At 40.5% G+C, this 23,202-nt stretch overlaps 5 protein-coding genes across 9 annotated transcripts; 3 read left to right on the forward strand and 2 right to left on the reverse strand.

Annotated features, from left to right (window-relative positions):
- Positions 1–2,921: 2,921 nt before the first annotated feature.
- LOC140773680 (uncharacterized) lies at positions 2,922–4,107 on the reverse strand. Its single transcript, XM_073116367.1, has one exon. It carries the CDS (start codon positions 4,026–4,028, stop codon positions 3,150–3,152), a length of 879 nt encoding a protein of 292 aa, XP_072972468.1. The 5' UTR covers positions 4,029–4,107; the 3' UTR covers positions 2,922–3,149.
- A 1,134-nt stretch (positions 4,108–5,241) lies between these two features.
- Positions 5,242–7,909, reverse strand: LOC140774253 (V-type proton ATPase subunit G-like). The gene is made up of 4 exons (XM_073117170.1): positions 7,805–7,909; positions 6,786–6,880; positions 5,721–5,821; positions 5,242–5,640 (listed from the first exon to the last, which is right to left on the reverse strand). Exons 2-4 carry the CDS (start codon positions 6,871–6,873, stop codon positions 5,497–5,499), a joined length of 333 nt encoding a protein of 110 aa, XP_072973271.1. The 5' UTR covers positions 6,874–6,880; positions 7,805–7,909; the 3' UTR covers positions 5,242–5,496.
- Positions 7,910–9,644: 1,735 nt separating this feature from the next.
- Positions 9,645–10,751, forward strand: LOC140773149 (uncharacterized). Its single transcript, XM_073115549.1, has 2 exons — positions 9,645–10,327; positions 10,471–10,751. Exons 1-2 carry the CDS (start codon positions 9,770–9,772, stop codon positions 10,534–10,536), a joined length of 624 nt encoding a protein of 207 aa, XP_072971650.1. The 5' UTR covers positions 9,645–9,769; the 3' UTR covers positions 10,537–10,751.
- A 174-nt stretch (positions 10,752–10,925) lies between these two features.
- LOC140773146 (AP-3 complex subunit delta) lies at positions 10,926–17,442 on the forward strand. 4 transcript variants are annotated; one of them, XR_012106418.1, is made up of 2 exons: positions 10,926–14,374; positions 17,304–17,442. XR_012106418.1 is itself a non-coding variant. In XM_073115546.1 (1 exon), the coding sequence occupies exon 1, from the start codon at positions 11,460–11,462 to the stop codon at positions 14,307–14,309; it is 2,850 nt and encodes a 949-aa protein (XP_072971647.1). In that variant the 5' UTR covers positions 10,926–11,459; the 3' UTR covers positions 14,310–14,515. The 4 variants fall into 4 exon arrangements, 1 of the variants encoding a protein (XP_072971647.1); XR_012106420.1 differs by lacking the exon at positions 17,304–17,442 and adding an exon at positions 15,719–15,992; XR_012106419.1 differs by lacking the exon at positions 17,304–17,442 and adding an exon at positions 15,480–15,549.
- LOC140773144 (chloroplastic group IIA intron splicing facilitator CRS1, chloroplastic-like) lies at positions 17,252–23,138 on the forward strand. Of its 2 annotated transcripts, none has more exons than XM_073115543.1 (8): positions 17,252–18,024; positions 18,152–18,653; positions 18,879–19,009; positions 19,763–20,113; positions 20,206–20,362; positions 20,549–20,841; positions 20,937–21,248; positions 22,446–23,138. In XM_073115543.1, the coding sequence occupies exons 1-8, from the start codon at positions 17,284–17,286 to the stop codon at positions 22,959–22,961; spliced, it is 3,003 nt and encodes a 1,000-aa protein (XP_072971644.1). In that variant the 5' UTR covers positions 17,252–17,283; the 3' UTR covers positions 22,962–23,138. The 2 variants fall into 2 exon arrangements, with proteins under 2 accessions (XP_072971644.1, XP_072971645.1); XM_073115544.1 differs by having other exon boundaries at positions 17,423–18,024; positions 21,189–21,248.
- The last annotated feature ends 64 nt before the right edge of the window (positions 23,139–23,202 follow it).

Genomic DNA, 23,202 nt, shown 5'->3' on the forward strand with positions numbered 1-23,202 from the left:
TAAAATCCTTCTCAAAAATAGCATACAAGAGGGAGAGCATAAAGGAAGGTAAAGTTAATTATTCATTTATTCCAACCATAGCCCTCTAGGGCTTGTGCACTACTATTAAACGCGTTTGAATTCAAGATTCCTAGGGTTTGCATCCAATGTGACAAAGGAATGGTACCTACATGCATGCAACTTACACAAGAACGACAAACTTTGAGATGAAATGAATCAAACTTTTTTGTATATATATATATATATATATATATATATATATATTTATGTGTGTATCTATTTTTCACTTATATTCTCCACCTCTCGAGATAATTATTAGGTCAACCGGTAATCCGACATTTATCCAAGTAACAAAGTCTTCGATTCGGATAATTAGTACAATATATACATGTATAATGTTACAATCCTAGTTTGGCATCATGCAACTAGGCTAGACTAGTATTTTCTTGGGATAACAGTAGTTTCTAGGGCACATGAAAGGGATAGTTATGTTTGCATGCATGCAAGTGTTGTTGTTGACCATGACCATGGCCTAAACTTTGGAACAGATACCCTTAGTGGCTGCAAGATAACTAGGGAGAATAAAAGGTCAGTGGTATGCAGTTGCTGGATAAGAAAGGTACAACTTCTTATGTACATCCTTAATGTGATACTCTCCATCGTTGATTATAAAAAAGAAAAGAAGGGTAGGAGCATAGGATTCAAGAATAAATTCAGATTGTGACAAGGATATCTCCCTGGATTGCATGTTCAATTTCTACTCAGAAATTGGAATATTTCTCCTATTGGCCCAGGCACAAAATATCTTGGTTCCTATTTTTATTCGTGAATTAATCATCCCTTATGCGAAACTTTGCGGATAATAGATGTTGGATATGAAAAGAATCTTCTAACAAGTTTGCAATCCCCTACCACCTTCATTTGTTGGCTTCCATCAAGTGGAGAGAAAGGTGATTACTAAGTTAATTTAAGTACTTGAGATTATTAGAGAACATTTAGTACATTTTAAAAGTAGTGGTTATTATTACAAGGGGAGTACTTATTAATCTATTTTTAAGAATTAGCATCATGGACCCCCACTTCTAAGGTGTAGTGGTTTACTCACACTTCTCCTACCATACAATTTTTTTCTCCTTTCCTTCACAAAAAATGTTAAAAAATTGAGTTTTAAAAAAAAATTATGAATTTAATAAGTAAAACAACTAGTGTTAACCCACTGAAAGGGAGTGAGTCCAAATTAAATAATTAATTAACAAAGAGATTAGCTCACTAAGTAGTGCAATTAAAGAAAGGAGAGAAACAAAAGAGAACAAATTAATGGAAGTAGATGAGCTAGAAGTGGTTGCTTAAACTTGTGGTCTTCTAGGATTCTCTCCCATTGGAAACATTGGCATGAACATGACAACTCATCTTGTTTGTTATTTATTTATTAGGATTGAAGGTGTGGTTATTGCATAGAGTATTGTTTATAAATTATAAGCATTATTTAACAAATGCTTTTCTTTTTAACTCAACAAGAGGGTAACTAGGTCATCCATCTTTCTCAATTTAAGATATGTTAGAGATGTTTTGAACTTAAATTTCTTGTCCATTTTCTCATTTATGAGCCCCAATATCACTATTGGGCCAGAACTCAGCCCATTTTGCAATTTAGGCCTAAAAGCTATAAAAAGAAAGAAGAAGAAGAGAACAATTTATTTATCTCTCCATACTAATTAAAGAGATGAAACATAGGAGTAATTAATTAACCTTTGCTACACTATTATACTCATAGTAAACGCAAGAGCAGGAACGGCAAAATTATTAGACTCGACTTCGGATCTAATCACTAATTAGACACCACCGCATTGGTAAGATACGACGCACCCAATATTTGGGCTTAGCGTCAGGGTGTGTGTTGGTCTGGTGACGAATTGAGGTAGGCGACTCAATATCTGACACATGCATGCATCATCTATTCCTTGTAGCCGGTGGCAACACGCCGTGTTTCCACCCCCAACTAGGGGGTGGTCGGGATGCTGGCCCTGATGGTGATGCTGGTGGTGATGATGATTGTCGTGATGCCTGTGATTTTTGCAGGATTTATACGGTGGCGGTGATGCTGGTGGCGAGTGTTGATGCTCATCCTCATCCAACTCTATCGTTTCAATTGGATGATTCATAAGGTTGCATGCCTCATTGGCAAGTGCGAATTGGGATAGGCAAAGGTTTTGAGCCTTGGCCTGCATTTTGGAATTGTTTGAGACGATAATGAGTAGTAGTGGGAGTAGCATGGCTAATGAAGTGTCCATTTTTTTGTGGAGGTGAAAGTATGCAGTGGTAGTCGTAGTCGTCCCGGAGAATGGTTGATTGTTTTCAGAGGAGAGATTAAATAGTGGTGCATTAACTCTCAAGCACAAACATAGGTTGGACTTAGTTGAGTTGTGAGTAGTTCACACTTGGCTTGTGATCTTTCTTTTTTTTTTTCTTTTTTCTTCTGATCATTATCTTTCCTTTTACTCTCAGCAAGAGAAAGATTGTGAGAAATTGATACGTCTCATACCTTCCAGGCTTCTACCATATACATTGTATATTTCATGGAAGATACATTGAAAATTTTCTTTTCTTTTCTTTCTCTCTCTCTCTCTCTTTTAAGATACGATTTATCACAATCGTATAAGATTTCTAAATTCAAAACAAAATAGCATTCATTAAGTATACATTTAAGAGCTTTGAATTTAAAAATTCAAAGAAAATATTATTAAATAAATAATAATATATTTTTTTATAAATACCATCTTATATTTATGTTTATTATTATTATTATTATTTATATTCAACCTCTTTGGCTTTTACATTGCCACTGCCACCCATTATGTAATGGTAGTAAATTAAGAATAAAATAAATAGTTTTATAATAAGGGAAAAAAATAACTTAAAAATTATCGAAAGCGAAATACATTGCCACTGCCTTTCATTAATATTTTTAATTTTTTTTTAAAAAAAAAGTACAGGGAAATAAGAAACAATGAATAATTAGACAGCAATGGAATTTTTGCAATCTTCCACGGTATGAATGATATGTACACAACAACAGACGCGGAGAAAAGGAGAGTAGAGTGTGGAATCACGCAACTACCAACCAAGTCGAGATAACGCGTTTCATCTTTTCATTTCGGGGAGGGCAGAACTGGAAAATACCTCGCCGCATTCCGGCACCACGCCGCCACCACCGACCCGCTCCGATCGCTTCCGCCGCAGCCACCGCTGGGCGAGAAGGCGGAATTCCATGTCTCCGCCAACGCCGACCGGCCTCCCCTGAGATCAGCCAACATCACGCCCCCGGCGTCGTCGCCGATGTACACCCTGCCGTCTTCGCCGCAGCCGCCGACAGCCGCCACCCTGCGCCGCCGGAACAGCTGCCACTCCGCCGCGGGGCCTTCGCCTCCGGCCCTTGCGTCCCAGACCTTCACCGTCTCCGGCGCCGCCGTCAGAACCACCGCTGGCGAGGCGAGGGTGGAAGCCGGGATCTGGCTAGAGCCGGAGAGGAGGAAGGAGCGGAGGGCCTCGCCGCTGTTTAGATCGAGGAGCGAGACGAGTCCTCCGGTTGGCAGATCAAACCCTAGCCCGAGCCCTTCCCACGTCCTCACAACGGCGCCGCCCCACCCCAAATCGGACCACGAGGCGCCGCCGCCGCCGCCGCCGGGATTACAATCCTGCTCCTGCCTTTCCACGTTATCACCGGTGGAATCGATCTCGTCGTCCTCGGCATCACTCTCCCCGGCTTCCTCTTCCTCGTCGTCGGAGGAGAATGAGGAGGCGGAGCAGGATTCATCATCGTCGGATGAGTAGGAAAGGGGAAGAGGAATTACAGAGATACCCGTGCGGGAGCGTAGGATGACGTGGGCAACACGGCGGAGGAGGCCGGCGACGGCGGCGAAGGCAGCGAGGGAGAGGGCGACGGAGGTCCAGAGTCCATCGAGCTCGAAGAAGAGGCGAGAGACGAGACTAGGGCTATGGAATCGGTTGAGCAGGAGTGAGATCTCCATGAGAATGGAGGGAAATAGAAACCCCTAAACCTAAAAGACCTACAATGAAATGAAAGAAAGAAAGAAAGAAAGAAACGAGAGGAGGAAGTCGAAGACGGCGTGGTCGTTAAAAAGGCCAAAGGGTTAGGTGGTGAGACACGTGGCTGGAAGGTAATGGTGAGCGAGTGGAAAAAGTTTCCCGCTTTTGTGGATGGGGTCGATGAGTCAGCAACGCACGTGATAACCATGTGGTTGCTGAGTCAAGGATGAGATGAACGTGTGGTGCACAACACACTACACGTAGGTAGTTTGTACGACAGCACAATATAATATAAAATAAAATAAAATAAAAAAATTGATGGAGTGTTTAGAAAAAAAAAAAAAAAAAAATTATTTAAGGTTGATATTCGCAAAGCCAACTCCGATCTTGTCGTCGTATATTTGCAAATCTTCTATGTTCATAAGACTTTCTATATTCATAAGACTTTCTATATTCTTCTCTTTGGAATATAGATATTGGAAAGGAGATGTCAACTTATTAGCAATGTGCAAAAGTTTGGTTGGTGACATGCGACCCAATATCATTTGTCAGGAAAACACCAAAATGTGTATCACGAATCATATTTTTTCTTAAAATTCAAAAGCATCCACAGGTGGAGAACCTTTTTATTTGGTCAATTGATAGTTATTAATCACAAAGAGAGAGGACTTAGGCCGGCAAATGGACAACCAGTTAGAATTCTGGTTCTCTTTCATTATTTTATGTTCTTAAAGTTGGGTCAATAAAGCTTTATGGAATGAAGAAAGGAAGAAGAAGAAGTTACATTTCTTAGACCAATTGGTATCTCTTCATTTTGGCTAACTACTTTGAGAGGAGGATTCCAGAGAGCCACAGTTTCTGAAATATGAGCAATAATTCTAGATGCTTTATCTAACCCTTGCAGGAGATAAAAACACTACCAGGATATCTAGATATTGAAACCCAGCACTTAGTCAGCTACAACTATTTGGCATTCAAGAAGCTCATCAGCACATACCTCAGGACCAAATATTCAAAATCAGCTCCTGACTTCCAAGATATATTCCACATTTGAAACTGGTAACGGAATTAAACACATGAAACATTCTGCAAGCAGCATCAGTGGCTAAAACGGTGATTCAGATGCCAACTTCTTACTTGACTTTTCTACCTAGTCCTCATTAACAATATCAACTAACTTGCTAGGAGAACAAAGATGTCAACATTAAATCTGCTTGCATTGCATTGTTTGGTTACTTGTACAAAACTCAAGTAGAGCTTACAACAATATGGTGGCGAAAGCACAGCCACCTTTATATCAACATCTGCAAGGTTATTCTAAGATTGACTCATGTCTATGCAATAGGCATGGAGGCATTCTTCAATCATGTTCCAAACCAACAAAAAAAATAGAAGAATGATTTCACGGCAGTTTTTGGGATCAACAATTTCGACAATAAAATTGGTCATCTAATTCTTTACTGACGTCACATGCCTCAGAAGCATGTGAACTACATCATGGGAAATATTTGCTGCTTGTAATTTCAATTGCTGGATCTTTGCCTCAGTTTCTTCCTCAAGACGCTTAACATTTGCACCGGAGTCGCCGCTACTCTGATAGCAGCAAAAGGAGCATGGTAAAGCCCAAATTCTTGCAAATACATAAGAGAAAGATCAGAAGGTGGATTGCTTACCTCTGCAACCTTCCTCTGGAATTTGGCTTCCATGTGGGCACGGTATTCAGCTATCTCCTTATCAGCCTCTTCTTTAGCCTTCTTTAACCTGGCCATTTTAGCTGTTACAAAAGAGAAGGTCCTATTTCTTTTAGTTCCTTCATCACACCAAGTTTGGAGATCAACAATTTATCCTGCTTTAAATGGTAGCAATGACAGAAAATGTATTCACAATTGCTTTCTTATCTCTATTGATTGTATTTTAGTAAAGAAGATACTTGGAAATGATATCGAAAATATGACTGTTATCCTATGTGTTCTATCTTATTTCTGTCACTCAAAAGGGTCGTTAAAATCCTGTGCTACTTCGGAACTGAAATTACAAGAGAACAGCTGTTATGTCACATCAAACTTCATATATAGCAGCTATAAATGCTGTGAACAAATTTAGCATGAAAGGCCTTCTTGATTTCACTGAGGAGATATGTGGGATTGCAGGGTAGGCCCAGGCAATAGTGCCACCAAAGAGGGCACAGAAATATGTGCTTCACTTCTTCATGTCTGCCATTACTGAACATTGCAAGGAAACTTTTTAGTTCCTGTGCTACATGCAATAACTTCTTTTGATATTATCAGGTAGTGTACCGCACACATCATACAAACATCAATAAAGCATGCTTCGATATTCTATAGCTACAGGGCATCAATCTGACAGGGACATCAGGAGATTCTTTTACACCAAAAGCATGCCCCAAATGATCTGATTAATATATTTAACTTAAATGCATATCCACTGATAAATCAAGGAGCACCGAACTGTCATAAAAACCCCAAAAACAAAAGTCCCCAAACTAATGATCCTATATGCAGAAACATAAAACTTCATGAAAAAAGTTTACAAACATTATGGCTACTCTTCATCATTAATAAAGAAAAGATAGACGACAACGTAAGAGCATAAAAAGACCCTGCATATAGTCCCAATATTACAAAACCATTTTAGAGTATAATTATCTGGGAAATCTACTTTCCTGCAGTAAGCTGCTTGCAAGTGCATAAAGGTAATAAAGATCTAGAGAATTTTACCATTTCTAGCTGCGCCGACAATATGTTGAGCATCTTGTTCTGCAGCCAATAATTGTTGGATTCCACCTTGACGCCTACCAGAGTCCATCCCCTTGCTGCTAGTTGGAATACATAATTAGAGTCATCAATGCATTTTTCCATAAAAATGGAGGAAAGCAAAACATTACGTAAACCAAATTCGGCAAACTAACACTGGCTATAACTAGATATTTGCAATTTGATATTTTAATTCTGATGTTGAAAAAGAAAGAGATTTACCCTAACAATCACTATACTGACATGTGTTCCTTCATACGAGCACAAAATATTGTATTAATTATGATAGGGTGTCAATATGATACGAAGGGAGAAATGATTTAACATTCTATGAATAAGCTATAAGGGAGGATTGAATCGTTTGACCAACTTTTTCTCTGTTATTTGGACGCACCTATTAGCCAAGAGAATTCTGTGCTAGATTTTCGCAAGAGAAATGAATAAATATAGAAACGAGTGTCCCCTAAGTATGCCTTTCGAGGAAGAAAAAAAGTGAAATTTATCTTCTTCTCGACCATCAAAACTCTGGAATTTAATTTTTTCTTTAAAAAAAAGAGTTCGAGATATCCGCTGATCTCAAGGAAATCGATCAACCGACAGCGGCAACAACAACTATTGTCCTTTTCAATAGATATACTGATCAAGATCCCAGGACTTTTCATAATGTACTCTATTTCCAAAGTAAAGAGGGGAAAATAAGAACGGATTTAGATTAGATACCCACAAACATTCACCGCGCAGAACCATAAAAATCATATCCAGCGTAACAACAATAAGAAATTTCCAAGAAGACGAACAAAGAAACCCTTCGATTACAAAATTGCTTGAGCAAATCTTCTCTCTATCGACATTTATACAACAGAGTATCAAAAAGTAGACGAATCTGATCCTAATCAATAGACATCCACCAAAAGATTTATCGTTACAGATTAACTCGTGAATGAAAACAAGAACTAGAGGCAGAAAGATGCATCGATGCGCACCGATTGGAATCGAGCTTCCGTGAGATTGCGGAGTGGAGATGGGATTCAACTATTGAGGCCTCTCACATCTCCTGGTACACTCGAAAGGTTTAATGAACTAATAGTATTAAGCGGAATGACAGAAACACCCTTGTTACCCCCGTAAAAATTTCTAACAACCTTGGGGTAGTTTTGGAATAACAGTGTTGCACGTTTTCGAGGTTATAAAGGATATAAATGCTATTGCTACTACCAATCTGGAGAGGGCCCAATAGGATCGCTGTTAAGATATCTCATTTGGGCCTAAGTTTAATCTACAAATCCATCTGGATTAGAACCCTTTTTTTTCCCATATTTTATAAGCCCAACTTGGCTTCAAAAGTATATTTTTTTTCTTTGTTCCAAAATATAATTTTTTATTCTAAAATAATAACTAATAACGAAGAGAAGGATCGAATTAGCTTCGTAATTGAAGTGCCATCGATAATTATCCTGCTCTTTTAAATTTTTTATCGTTGACATGTTTTGTAACTTTTGTTTCAATCAATAGAGAATCACAATTCTGATGTGAAATTCTATATTTTGCTTGTTTTTATTTTATCGTAATTAAACAATAAATACAATACTCGTAAAGCGAACGATTGACTTAACTTCGCAACTTGAAAATTAAACGCCCATCTCAAAGACTTAGTCCATGACAAATGGTATCTTTCATAATACAAGTACTATTTATTAAAATTATATTTTATACCACATATTAATTCAATTGATAATTACTTCTTAATATTTATTCCATCAATATATTTTATATCAAATAAAAAAATATTGACGATTAAATAAGACTTTTTTTCTCATATATAATTTTACTTTATATTACATTAAAAATAATTATTACGCTCTTATTCTTAAAATACATATCCCATTTTAGAAATAACAAAATAAAAAATATTTATTCTAAAATTAATTTTATTTTAAAATAAAAGGAGGCATAAGAGTAATAGTGATACAGCCTTTGGAGTATGTCAGATTCATCCAATGATAAACAGTTTGTTTTAAGAGAATAAAACATTTAATAGTGTCATATTTAAATCAATCCAAACTCAGAAAACTAATACTGGATTCTTTTCCAATTCATCCTAAAGATTTCACATAGCAATTACTCACTCCTATCTTTTTTAGACTCTTGTACAGTAACTTTCTTTCTTTCTCAAATGTTAAGCAAACATCAATCAATCAAATAGTTAATAGCTGCTGGTTGGGTTGGACTTTCTTTTCCCCTCAGCAGCAGTATATCTCCTTCCATCTCTCTTCATTAGATAACACATTAAAATATATATGATATATATAATTAGTTTGTTATTTAAGAGTTCAGGTTTTTGAGTTAATAAATTATTTAATTTTTACATATCTTTATTTATTTTTTCTTTGCTTTCTTAATGGAAAATTCTTAGGGTATCAAATAACCTACTTGGAAATACTATCAAGATAATATTATATAATTTAACGTACTCACACCTACCTCATAGAAAACCTTTTAAATATTAATAATATTCTCATTTACTCGATGCTAATTCCTTATCCACGTCTATGCCCACTAGAATCGCTTACGTGTCGACCCACGAGCTACGTCACGTCACCATCGAAGAGGACTTTCGAAATGGACCTGTAAATGACCGCCAATAAGAATTAGTAATTTTTTCCGAGTAAAAGCTCTTAATATTCTCGAAGAGCAACAGTGACTTCTTTCGAGTATTCCATCCGGTCGCCATAAGACAACCTCCGACGCTTATGTTGCATTGCTGTGAAATTCCTGAGATGCCCCTCCACAGTGCGAGGCGTTATTACTAATTAGACCTCTCTCTCTCTCTCTCTCTCTCTCTCTCTCTCTCTCTTCCCTTAACCAAGCAACTAACCCCATAAAGGAGAAGAAAGGATCTGGTCATTGCCCGCGGCGACGTGATCTTTCTCCTTGTATCTCTCTCTACCATGGCGGCGGCAGCGGACTTGCGTGGGAAACCGCCGACTACCCCCCTCCTTGGCCTCTCCTCCCCGATCCTGAAGCCATGTGGGAACCGGAGGGTGACCTCCTCCGCCGGCGCTGACTGCCAAGGCGACGCAACCGGGGACGCCGCAGCCGATCGGAGGCTGAAAGCCCTCCCCCGAAGCGGTGGAGACGAGGACGGCGGGCTCGAGGAGCTCCGAGCTAAGCTGATGGGGCATCTACGCGAGGCGGCGGACCGGATGGAGCTCGTGCCGGCGCCGGAACCGGAACCCGAGGCGGATAGACCGTGGAGCATGAGGACGAGGAGTGGAGGGATTGGGAGGAAGAAGCCGAACCCTAGTTTGGCGGCGGCCCCGACGGCGGAAGAGGAGCCGAGGAGGACGGGGAGGCGGCGATCGGATGGAGAGGAGAAGAGCGAGAGGGTGAAGTTCTCGATCTCGCTATCGGCCGAGGAGATCGAGGAAGACATCTACGCGGTCACCGGTTCCCGGCCTCGCCGCCGTCCCAAGAAGCGGCCCAAGATCGTACAACGTGAGCTCGATGTAAGTTAATTCTCTAATCTACCCCTATCTCCTTAATACATCATTTTCTCATTTAAATCCTTATAAACTTCACTATTTACATAAAAGTCAAAAGTCCCAATAAATAAACGTGAAGATTTTTTATCTACTTGTTTTTGGGGCAGTCGCTCTTCCCCGGGACTTGGCTGTCTGAGATCACGGCGGACTCGTACAAGGTACAGGATGAGTAAGGCTCGGAGTATTAAACTCACCAGCGGTGATGGGATCTCTCCCTCTAGTTAATTATCTTCATTAATCCATAGGCAGGCAAGCAGGCAGGCAGGCAGTAAGGTGTATGGTAGGGTAGTGTGGTATTATTATCTTTTGGTTTTAAGTTTTCGTTCCTTAGTGTACAGAAGCAATTAAAGTAGAACTTTAATTGGAATTTATGTTTTCATTTCCTATATATATTGCATCTCATAATCATAAACAACTTTAGGGTTTAGTGTTTTGGTTGCAGTGGGGACTGGGGAACCAAAGAAGTGGTTGGTTTTTAAATCAATGTCTGTGTTTAGCTGGAAAAGGTTTAATAGTGCACTGGTAGATCAAACTGTGTTAAATCTATACGTGGAATTGCGTAGCTGCCTCTTGTATGATTTCAAAGATTAAACTAACATTTGACTAAGACAAGCAATAAGTACTTTGTTTTTCTCCTTTTTATAGGATAAGAACAAACTTAAACCAGTTAATTAATACTCCAACTCAAATCAGATTTTAAACATTTCTAAGCCCTATACAGAAGTTATCCGTTTGATTCAATGCTATATATATATATATATATATATATATATATATCTCTTTTTATCTAGTATATAATTAGTCTATGAACTTATACTCTAGAAATAAATAAAATTGGGCAAGCTAGTAGTAACTAATAACCGACTTATCTTGTTACAGAACTAATACCAAAATAACCCAAGCTGTCCAGAGGGATACTTCGATAAAACCATCGCCCTGCAAAACGCCTCCACGAGATGGGCCCTAATCCGAGCCCAATTATTTTAAGCCCAACTACTAAGTAACAGGCTCGGCCGCTCGGGTTATTCTCTTCTTTACTTATAACTCAATAAGAACGAATCCCCCCTGTTCCTCTTCCTCTTCCTCTTCTCTTCCCATGGCGACTTCCTCTTCTTCTTCTTCTTCTTCTTCTTCGCCCTCCCTCGTCGATTCCCTCTTCCAACGCTCCCTCGATGACCTCATCAAATCCATTCACACTTATTCTTCCTCCTCCTCCTCCTCCTCCACCCTCATCTCCCACTCCCTCTCCGACATCCGCCGCGAGATCCGCTCGCCGGATCCCTCCACCAAGTCCGTCGCCCTTCAGAAGCTCACCTACCTCTCCTCCCTCCACTTCCACTCCATGTCCTGGGCTGCCTTCCACGCCCTCGAGCTCCTCCCCTCCTCCTCCCTCCCCATCAAACGCCTCGCCTACCTCGCCGCTTCCCTCTCCTTCCACCCCTCCACCACCGACCTCCTCCCCCTCACCACCCACCAGCTTCACAAGGATCTCACCACCTTCACTTCCCCCTTCGCCCCTTCCCTTCCCCTCCACTTCATCTCCCTCGCCGCCTCCCCCGACATCGCGACACACCTCGCGCCCGATCTTGTCCCCCTCATCTCCCGCGCTTCTCAAGTCCAATCCAAAGCGATCGCCGCCGCAACCCGGGTGATCTCTCTTTCCCCAAGTTCCGTCCCGTTGCTCTTCAAGCCGCTCGTCGATTGCCTCGCTGATCCTCGCGCCGTGTCGGCCGCCGTCGGCGTGTTCTGCGAGCTCTCGGCTCCGCCCGCAGACCCCGGGCCGTTCCTCCCCCTTGCTCCCGAGTTCTATCGGATCTTGCTTGATTCCAAAAGTAATTGGGTGCTCATCAAGGTGCTGAAGATCTTCGCGCGGCTTGCACCCCTAGAGCCCCGGCTTGCCGCTCGCATCGTTGATCCAATCTGCCAACTCATGCGCCGGTCGTCAGCCAAATCGCTGGTGTTCGAGTGCGTCCGAACGGTATCATTAGGGCTTAGTGGCCATGGGGAGGCAGTAAGGCTTGCAATTGAGAAGATAAAGGAATTCATGTCTTCAGATGACGACCCCAATCTCCGGTATCTCGGACTTCAAGCGCTCGCAATGCTGGGCCCCGAATACTCCTGGGCTGTGGAAGATAACCGCGTTAGCATTGTCCGCTACCTTACCGATACCGACCACAACATTCGTAGCGAGGCACTGAGACTGCTGATAAAGATGGTGTCTGAGTCAAATATTGTCGAGATCTCCGACCTCTTGGTTGGCCTTGCAGCGAAGTCGGACCCCGAGTTCGCCAACGAGATACTCGAGACTGTGCTTGCGACATGCGGGAGGAATGTGTATGAGCTGGTTGTGGATTTTGATTGGTATGTTGGTCTACTGGGGGAAATGGCAAGGAATATCCATTGTGCCAAGGGGGAGGAGATCGAGCAGCAATTAGTTGATATCGGCTTGAGGGTGAAGGATGCGAGGCCGGAGCTTGTCCATGTTGCTCGGGATCTTTTGATAGACCCTGCCTTGTTGGGAAACCAATTTCTTTGTAGTGTTTTGTCTGCTGCTGCATGGGCTTCAGGGGAGTATGTCGAGTTTTCGAGGAATCCATTGGAGCTGGTAGAGGCACTTCTGCAGCCGAGGACTAACCTTCTGCCTACGTATGTGAGAGCTGTTTACATCCAAGCCATGTTTAAAGTTCTTACCTTCTGTTGCAGGACATATGTTGAGCAGTTAGAATCATCAGCTCATGGTTCTTCTATTGGCAACTCAATCACTGGAGAAGAGCTTAAGGGTGGTTTACTAACAGATGATAAAGCTAGTGCTGAGATTCAGGAGGGAGTTGCTACTTCTGTCATGCCGACCACCTCCTTTTCTGGTTCATTGGAGAGGAATGATCCTTTCACACTTGATTCTATATTGTACATGCTCAATTTGATCGAAACAGCAGGTGGCCCGCTTGCATTATGTGATGAAGTGGAGGTTCAGGAGCGTGCACGCAATGTACTCGGGTTTGTTCACATGTTACAAGATATTCGAGCTTGGAAAGCTGAGGAGGGTTTTGCAGGAAAGGATAAAGTTGGCGAAATTGTCAATCTTATGGACATGGTATTTTCTGAAGAGCTAGGACCAGTTTCTGTGATTGCTCAGAAGAGAGTTCCAGTACCTGAGGGTCTTATTCTTAAGGAAAGTCTTGCTGATCTGACAGAATTCTTGAGTGAAGACGATAGTACTACTCCACCTGCATCAATTTCATTTTACCGTGTCAGTCGTCATACTATGGAGACCAAAGAGGAATCTGCAGCATTAGTTGGGTCAACTTCTCTTCTTGCTGAACATCGTAAAAGGCATGGACTGTATTATCTTCCAGCGGAGAAAGTTGAAAATGAGTCAAATGATTACCCACACGCCAATGACCCCTTATTACCAGTAAATCATGATGGTGCTATTGAAGACCTTGTCAAGCTCACTGAGCAAGCACTGGTTCCAAGAAAGACAAAGAACACAAAGCCGCGACCAACAGTGGTGAAATTGGATGAAGGTGAAGGTGTCATGACTACTGTTGTAACAACAGTGAAGGAGTCAAAAGAAGATCCGCTATCTGGTGTTATCAGGGATGTTCTTTTGGGCAAAGAAGACAAGCCCTCATCTTCGGAAAAGAGGTATCCAGATAAGTCTTATCAAGGAACACTGAGAGACAAAGTAGATACTAGTGCATTGACTTCTCAGCTGAAAGAAAACTTAGTTGTTGGTGATAAAAAGCATGAGGCCTCGAGTACTAGGAAGAGTAGAAAAGACAGACATAGAAGTACTAGAAAAAATGAGGAAAAAGAAGAGAAAAGTGAAAGGAGCTCTACACGGAGTAGCCATCATCATGGAAAACATAAGCATAGACAAAGAGTGGATGCTTCTTTAAGTGCCATTCCTCAGGCACCAGTAATCCAGGATTTCCTTTTGTGATTGATGTGGACATGTTTAATATGTTAAAAGCTGATGAAAATTTCTTCCTTGCCCTTCTAGCAAAGGTCAGATTTGTATCATTTTTTCCATTTACCGATTTTGCACATGATACTTCTCAACCTTTTCACTTTCACATTTGGAGTTGTTTTATGTTTTGAGTTTGTATTTCTTATCCATACCATAGAAGAGATCTTCTTAAGGTTTTATATCTATTTTTTTTTCATGTTATAAATTCATTCTCAAACTTGTCATTTTCACTGGGAACTTAGGAGTAACGTGCTGCTTTAAATGGCCAGAACCTTGAAAATTGCAGGGAAGTGGGGTTCATATCATCTTTAGACAAAGCTGATTCATTTCTGTTGAAACAAGTGTATCATTGAACTGAAACTTAAAATGTATTATGAAATCATCTTTATTTGAGAATCTGTGCCGTATATTGTATATTCACTGCCAATATTATGTGTTCCCATTGTGCCCTAAAGAACCGTTGTTGCACTTGTTTGAATGCCTTGTTGGATTCTATCATTCTAGCACGGCAGCACTCCTACTGTACAGTAAATAATTATATATATGCATGTTATTATTGAGACTAAAATGGGTACACAACCGAAGCATCTAACATTATATATATATTATGATTTAACAATTTCAGATTTTAGACATTACATTGGATCTTGATAGTCAAAAGAAAATTCATATATTGCCCTTTTGTCGTCTAATGGGCTTTGTCTTTGTATCACTGTATGTGGTAGAACTATTCACATTAAATGATTTTCGTATTACACATGCTATTATTATTGGTCAAAAGTTTCTGGATTGAGTTAGACAATATTTTATTTATTTTTATGTTTTTTATCATAACAGTTTTATATGGAAAGATTTTGTGGAATTAAATTAATGCTTCAGATCAAGTCTCAGTTTTTTTCCTTAGATTTAAGTTATTGTGACATGAACATTTCACTTTTCCTATGATTTAGGAGGGTCAGGTTCATCCTGGGTTTGCTGGTTTGAAATGTAATAGACAACAACTGCGATGAGATAGTGCTAACTTAGATTCATGAAATGAATTTTGAGAGGTTAAGATTATAATTGTGCAAAATGTATAAGAAAAAGAGATTTCTCAAATCCTTGTTGTGTTATCATTTAGGATGATTTAAATAATATGTACAGGTGTATAGATCACTAGCTGGTGTACTATGTCATGCTGGTCGCCAGAGCAATTACATGGACCTGCAAGCTTGTTCCAGTGGTATCATTTATACCCTATGATATGGAGTGCTATGTTGGACCTAATTCATGGATCTTTGATAAGATGATATTTTCAAATATAATCAAGCTCCGCATAAAAGAGTTGCATCATTTATCTATTTCCATTATGGAATAGTTATCACTTGCACTTTCTTTTACAGAACGTCTTGTTGCATTTGCCAGATGCTGGACCTTGAAGCTCTTGTGCAAACTTTCCGAGATAATTTTTCCTGTTAAGTTGTATTTGTATGCATTTAGATTTGCCTACGAGAAATGAAACATCCTTTGCTCCTCAAAGAATTGTAAAAGTTATCACTTATTGTAACGGCTTGCATCTACATTTTGTTTTACACTGAAAATGGCTATCATGGACCTAATTTAAATGTTGTTATCTAGTTACTCTTAATGTAAGTCCAGAGTCCAGACATTGTTCCACTATGATGAGCATTCTGGACAACATTCAGCAATTAGGCATGTGTGCCTTGAACACCTGAAAGGGCAACTAATTTTGAATGATGGCCATTTGATAACCTTATTATGACCTCATCTCACGTATAATAATAGGAACATGTCTCCTCTGAACTGAAACGGAAGCTCATTTGAAGGATGGTGCCATGGTAGTTATCATTTTTAACCACATCTCATGCATAATCTAACTGACAATTTGCAATTAGAATTGTGTTTTATTTCTTGATTTTTGAGAGAATTTATCTGAACTTTTTGTTGCATTAAGGATGAAGATCAGTTAAATTTTGTAGTGCTGTTTGGCCAATATGATCTGGTTTGGAAATTAACAACATGGGTTTAACTGTAATCATCTCTTGTAGTGCTGTTTGACTTTCTGTTCAAATATAACCTTTCTGTCACGGTTGTATGAGGATGATATGAGTTATTATCTGCAAAATTATTGCTATCGTTCTGGCGATGACGATCTAATAGCACATAAGTGCTGATACTATTGCAATCTACATTTATTATTTCCATCAGTTGATTGGTTTTTAGTTGTTACTGATGACACCCTTAACCTTTTTGTCATAAACTGTTGTTTGGATCAAATAATGCAACTTCCTGGTAAATTTTTCTCCAGTTGTGTTTGCACCAAGATTGTTGAATATGTTTTACTCCTTCCTATGTGTGACAGAAATTTTCCATAATTCCTTTGCAGATGTGCATGTTGGTCCTTCCTTCCATCAGGATTTGCAGATTCTGTATATGATTTTGATTAGGAAAATTTACCTGACAGGTTTTGAGTTTCTTGTGTGGAAATTGCCAGGAATTTTTTTTTTGACATGACTAACAAGTTAACTATGAGTTGCAAATAACTATTTATTAGTGTTTTCATATTTCAAAGTAACTATCACTTTTAGATATAGACCATCATGAAGTGTTTAACTATGTTGGTGATGATAATATGCTTTTATTTTAGAATTATATTTTGATCACGTTGCTCAGTGATCAGAATTTGATGTGCTTCGCTCAAATGTTGTACAAGGGCTACATTCTAACCATATCCTATTTATTTGCAATACTCTAAAGAATATTCTATATGAAAAATGGAGGACCGATTTGTAATTAATAAAAAGTAGACGGGTTTTTCTGACTGTTCTGCAATAAGGTCAAATTCAGTGGGGTGATATGTAAAAATGCACAAAGAAAGATATTTTCTTTTATTTTATTTTTTATCGAAGTCATCTCTCCCTCACTGTTCTTCTTGCTCACATTACACATGCCTCTTCCTCTCTTCAGCTCCCCTTTGGCTTTCTCCAACCCTCACCCCCCTCCGAAATCCACCGCCTCCAATTTGGAGAGACCCCACCATCCTTTCCTCTCCTCGGATAAGCCATGGCTCTCCTCCGGCGCCGTCAAGATGCCCACCCCCCCGTGGATGCGGGGCCCCCTCCTCCTCCCTCCTGACCAAGACCTCGACCTCTCCGATCCCAAGAAGAAGTCAACCCTAGACGATGCCGCCGCCGATGATGAATGGGATTCATCTCTCACCGCCAAGGTCCGCGGCGGCCGTGGCCGCCGTGCCATGCTCGGAATCATCCGGACCGTCAAATCCCTCCAAGAAACCAACCCATTAGAACCTGAGCATTGCTACGAGAAGGATGGGATTCATGACCACGAGGTGTTCGAGTTTATGTCTGAGGTGGAATTAGATGGAGATGGAATGCAGAGGAAGGCGAGGAAGGCTCCGTGGGTGGCGGCGGAGAGGAAGATGGTGTTTAGGAGGGAGAAGAAGGAGAGGGAGGTGACGGCAGCAGAGAGGATATTGACGGAGAATGAACTGGCTAGGCTGCAGGGGGAGGCGAGGAGGATGAAGAGGTGGGTGAGAGCGAAGAAGGCCGGGTTCATGCAGGAGGTGGTCGAGGAAATTGAGAGAACCTGGAAGAAGCAGGAGCTTGCGATGGTTAAGATCGTCGAGCCACTGCGGCGCAACATGGACCGTGCGAGGGAGATTGTCGAGGTTAGTGGTTCTTCTTATCACATCTGTGTCCATTGTCTCTGTTTTGCCAATTTGTGACAAGTACTTTCCAAGGAATTTGTAATGTATTTAATATCCATTGTCTCATTTTTGCTGATATGTTAAGCAGACAAAGACCGGAGGCTTGGTTGTCTGGAGCAAGAAAGACACTCTCGTTGTTTACAGGGGAATCAACTATCCAATGAATCCAAAAGCTTCGCAGAAGTCATCTCTTGCTCCTGTTGGGGAAGATTCATTGGCAAAAAGTTATCAATCCCAATATAACAATGCTAATCTGTCCACAAAGTCTGATGGTGAATCCTTCATTAGAGAGAATGGAGAAGTGGAGAATTTTGAGGCTACATTGAAGCAGCTTAATGGTGTTGGCCCAGTCACTGGAACACTCTATGAGAGAGAGGTCAACAGATTGTTGGACGAGTTAGGTCCTCGTTTTATTGATTGGTGGTGGCGGACTCCATTACCTGTGGATGCTGACCTACTTCCAGAAGTTGTTTCGGATTTCAAGACTCCATTTAGGCAGTGTCCTCCTGGAGTGTGGCTAAAGCTTACGGATGATGAATTGACATACCTACGGATGCTTGCACGTCCTTTACCGACACATTTTGCATTAGGTAATTATAGTGATATCATTTGGATTTTTTACATTTTTTCAAGCCTTTTCATGACAGGTATTGCTTTTGCTTTTGAAGGTTGGTTCTGCTGTAGGTTGCTTTTTGTTCATTTTGTTCATCGATTGTCTAGTTTATTATATGTGCATCAGATTTACACAAAAATGCATCAAGAGGTTGTTATAGAATTTTAATTCTAAATGTTATGTTTCTCTTGCTTTATGAAAGGTAAAAATAGAAAACTTCAAGGCTTGGCTGCTGCAATTTTAAAGCTTTGGGAGAAAAGTCTTATAGCTAAGATTGCTATAAAAGTTGGAATTCCTAATACTGATAACGAGCAAATGTCAAGGGAACTCAAGGCAAGTTAGATTAGCTATTTTTATTTGCTTATGTTTTACTATTTTTTCTTTTAAAGTCATTCAAGTTGATGGTTGTCGGTACTGCAATTTGACTGTATTAATTTTGGATGCCAACAATATGTTGATACTATGTGTTTGAATATATATATAGCACATCCACGAATTCTCATCTGTACTACTATTTGGATGCAATTCTAAATTTTAACCTGTCTCATTTGGTGTACCAAATAACGTGAAACTAATAATTTTTCATTAGTGCTAACGCATTTATTAATTGTTCTTTTTCTGATGATTTCCTCAACCAGATTCAAAAGCCTCTTTATGTACTCTCAATCTTTAACACTGTCCCATGTAGCATACTAGAAGTTGACCTTAAATTGTGCGAGAGAGATCATATGATCAATGATTACTTCAACTAAACAATGTAGTGTTGGATTGCCATAGATTGTACATTATACTAGAACTGATAATCCTTGGTACTCCACTTGATGCGCTTCACGGAAGCTTAATTTTTCTAAATTCCTAGTTTTGTGAGAGAAAGGAGCCTTTTGTTTTATGCGACAAATAAATAAACAATTATGTATTAATATTCCAAAATATTTATGTTCTTCTCCTTCCTTTCAATTGTAAGGATGAGAATATAATTGGTTCTTTTGCTTTTGCAAGGTTGTTGATTCTAACTAAAAAGCTTTCTTCATGAGTAGTCCTTTCTCTGAAGCTTCATGTGCTTGACACTGAGGCTCATGAATGCAGCATCTTACAGGAGGAGTACTGATATTGAGAAACAAGTTTTTCATCATCCTATATAGAGGTAAAGATTTCCTCCCGGGCAGAGTAGCAGATTCTATTATTGAAAGAGAGACAGAGCTCCATGACCAACAATTGAAGGAAGAGGAAGCTCGATCAAAGGTGGCTGACTCATTTCATGTAGTTGATGAATTAGCATCCAGGACAAGTTATATTGGAACTTTTAGGGAATATCAAGATATTCATGTGAATCATCTTGGCCAAAATGCTGAGCATTGTGAGGCCAAAATTCAAATGGAAGCTGATAAAGAGAGATTGACAAGGGAACTAAGAAAGCAGGAGCGCAGGCTTTTCATAGTATGATTTGACCTATTGATAGCTATATGCTAGCAAAATGACAATTCAAATTCTAACCTTTTGTTTTGTTTTGTTTTGTTTGCCATCTGCAGCTTACTAGAAAGATTGAAAAATCAGAAAAGGAGTTGGCTGACCTTAGTTGTTCATGGAGCCCTTCTGAGCAAGCTGCTGATCAGGAACTTTTAACGGAAGAGGAAAGACAGGCTTTTCGGAATATAGGCTGGAAGATGGAAGAATATTTGCTGCTTGGTATGGCTATCACACAAGTAGAAATATAGTATTTGAACTCTTTTCCCTAACGTCACAGTACCTGCAACTCATCCAATCCATACATCTTTCTTATTTCTTTTTTCACTTGGTGGTTATGCTTTACTGGATACTAAGGTTGATTCTTGCTTCTTGGTTTACTTTTAACATATATAATTCTCTCTGCAGGAAGGCGCGGTATTTATGATGGTGTAATTGGAAATATTCACCAGCATTGGAAACATAGAGAGGTCGTGAAAATAATTACAATGCAGAAAGGAATTCGAGAGGTTATGTACACAGCAAGACTGCTTGAACTTGAGAGTGGTGGGACATTGGTTACAGTGGAGAAGTTGAGAAGCAGTCATGCCATAATTATTTACCGTGGGAAGAATTATAACCGTCCCTTGAAAGTACTGCCTGATAATCTCTTGACGAAGAAAGAAGCATTGCTGAGATCAATTGAGGTTCAACGACGAGGGGTAATACTCAGTATCTCAATGATATCTTAAGCCTTTTTATTTTCATATATTATAGGGAGATATTGATCGTTCTTCTTTCTTCTTTCTCTGGGGAGTGGTTGGCTATACTGGACGGAGACAGTAGCTTGTTTTCGCTTGCCTATGGATACTGTCAAACTTGCCTTGAGATTAAACCAAGAACCAAGCATTTTGATATGCAAAGCAATCTTTCCTGGAATCACATCTTCTTGCTGCATGAATCTAAAGGCAAGTTTGATGGCGTCCATGCCTGTGGAGACGACTGTTCACTCTGTCCAGTGCTGCCAATCAACAATCCTTCCCTTGTTCCTTTTCCTCTCAATTGTCAGTCGTTGAAATATTTTGCCCGGCAGACACAACAATCAATCTGGGATTTGAAACAGAAGCTGGTAAGTTTAATTCCATCGCAGCCTGCAACTATTTCATCTTTGGAAACTGTGGACAGTATATGGCATCAATAAGCTGACTTTGAGACTGCATTAGAGAAACTGTTCTTGCTGCTAGGAAATCGAAATATAATACCAACTAATTTGGATAATCTACTGGTCTTGCAGAGAGATTTGGACGAGAGAATTAGGAAAATAACTCCTCTTGAGTATCAAATGTAGCATTTGACACCTTTGAAAGAGTTATACATCAAGTGGATATTCTTTCTTTCCTTAAGATGTACAGTTGCAAAAAAATTGCATTCTTTGCTGATGTAAACGGATTGAGGAGAGAAGAATGAAATTTAGGATTATTATTCCTCGTCTGTCATTATGTAATAAGCTCCCCGTAAATCTCCTCCGTCAATCGAAAGCTTCATTCCTCCCTACAAACTTTGTAAATGGAACGTACTTGCTCGTATTTCTTTTCTTTCTTTTATCTATCTTGAGCTGCGTTCGAAGCGTATTTATTATCTTCTTTTGCTGTACGGTCAAAGATTTCGTGTTGTTTCTGATTTTGTTTTCTGGGATAAAGTTAAAGAATAACAATGAGTTGGCTATTCTAGTTTCTGGACGAGACGCATGTAAAGGGTCGACAGATTGTCTGCAGCCATAGTTATGCAAGCTTTCTGCCATAGGCTATGATTGGCCGTCATATCGGATATGAATAAATATATATAAATATATGTGTGTGTGTCCTTCTTAATAGTCGTATAAGAATATTTTAAAAGGGATTCAAAGTTTTAATGTTAAATAAAAATGTGGATGGGCATAGGAGATATGGAGCATATCGTTGAGGAGTATTTAGTAAAACGACAGGTAAAGAAGAGACATATGGAAAAGGTAAGCGGTCCACGTCCACCTCACAAAATGATAATCCTCGTCTCCTGTTAGTCCTACTACTTTATTCCCGTGGCATCGTAACCGTCTCCCTCCCTTCCTTTTTAATCAAAGGCAAAGCTACCTCATCCCCAGTCCACGTGGCGCCATCTCCTTTACCGTTCCCCCACCAATCCGACCATCCTACAAATCCCACCCGATCAAGAAAGGCAGCACAACCCCCCTCCCCTCCTCTTCCCCCAAAAGCTCTATTATGAAGCCAGAGACAGAAAAGAAGACGAATCGATCCATTCCTCACTTGTAGTCTTGGTCTTTGTACAGAGTGAGAGGGAGAGACAGAGACAGAGAGAGATGGCGACGCTGCACAAATTTAAGCTCCTCGCGACGCAATGTACCACGGCGGCGAGTCCATCTCGCAGCCCGGCCACCGCCGCCGCAGGAAGTCCGGTGTTCCGCCTCCGCCGCCGGAGGACCTTGAGGAGGCTCCTGAGCCGAAGGTGGATCGCGAGAGGAGATCCGTCGAACGGTAAGCAGACGGTAGATCTGGAGCGAGAGGAGGAGGAGGACGAGGAGGAGGAGGAGAAGAAGGGGCTGCTTGCCTCACATACACTAAGAGATCTCTTCATCTCGTCTCCACCGGGGTTGGTCGGAGGCGATCGCGGCGGCGGAGATGGCGGCGGCGGTGGAAGGAGGAGGGTTTTGGGGTTGGAAGAAGTGATGGTGGTGGATCGGCGAGGCGGCGGCGGAGGTGGTGGGTGGAGATTTGGATCGGGTGGGCTGCGGTTTCGGTTGCTGCGGCGGAGTTGGCGACCCGTGCTCGTCTCCATTCCCGAGTGAAATCGAGTGCTATATATAAATTTTCGTCTTCCTCAATTAAATTATCTTCTTGCTGGTGTTTTGTGAAATAATTTGTTCACCTCCTCCTCTTTGGAGAGTTTTATTAGTATTTTTTGTCCCCATAAAATGTAGAAAATATTGAAGAGGTGATGCCACTACATTTGTTCCACAAACAATGACCATAAATATGCTTTAGTAGGAGACCATGCTGCTTAAACTAATAATTTTACTACCCTATCAT

The sequence above is a fragment of the Typha angustifolia genome, chromosome 13 (assembly GCF_048772165.1).
Source record: "Typha angustifolia cultivar Huaian chromosome 13, ASM4877216v1, whole genome shotgun sequence".
In the NCBI taxonomy this organism is placed as follows: domain Eukaryota; kingdom Viridiplantae; phylum Streptophyta; class Magnoliopsida; order Poales; family Typhaceae; genus Typha; species Typha angustifolia.

Coding starts and splice junctions, on each gene's coding strand:
- LOC140774253 (XM_073117170.1), bottom strand. CDS start 6,873: ATGGACTCTGGTAGGCGTCAAGGTGGAATCCAACAATTATTGGCTGCA. Junction 5,822..6,785: donor TGTCGGCGCAGCTAGAAATG/GTAAAATTCTCT, acceptor CTTTTGTAACAG/CTAAAATGGCCAGGTTAAAG. Junction 5,641..5,720: donor TCCAGAGGAAGGTTGCAGAG/GTAAGCAATCCA, acceptor TGCTGCTATCAG/AGTAGCGGCGACTCCGGTGC.
- LOC140773144 (XM_073115543.1), top strand. CDS start 17,284: ATGCCTCTTCCTCTCTTCAGCTCCCCTTTGGCTTTCTCCAACCCTCAC. Junction 20,363..20,548: donor GGAAGAATATTTGCTGCTTG/GTATGGCTATCA, acceptor TTCTCTCTGCAG/GAAGGCGCGGTATTTATGAT. Junction 20,842..20,936: donor TTGAGGTTCAACGACGAGGG/GTAATACTCAGT, acceptor TTCTCTGGGGAG/TGGTTGGCTATACTGGACGG.
- LOC140773149 (XM_073115549.1), top strand. CDS start 9,770: ATGGCGGCGGCAGCGGACTTGCGTGGGAAACCGCCGACTACCCCCCTC. Junction 10,328..10,470: donor TCGTACAACGTGAGCTCGAT/GTAAGTTAATTC, acceptor TTTTTGGGGCAG/TCGCTCTTCCCCGGGACTTG.
- LOC140773146 (XM_073115546.1), top strand. CDS start 11,460: ATGGCGACTTCCTCTTCTTCTTCTTCTTCTTCTTCTTCGCCCTCCCTC.
- LOC140773680 (XM_073116367.1), bottom strand. CDS start 4,028: ATGGAGATCTCACTCCTGCTCAACCGATTCCATAGCCCTAGTCTCGTC.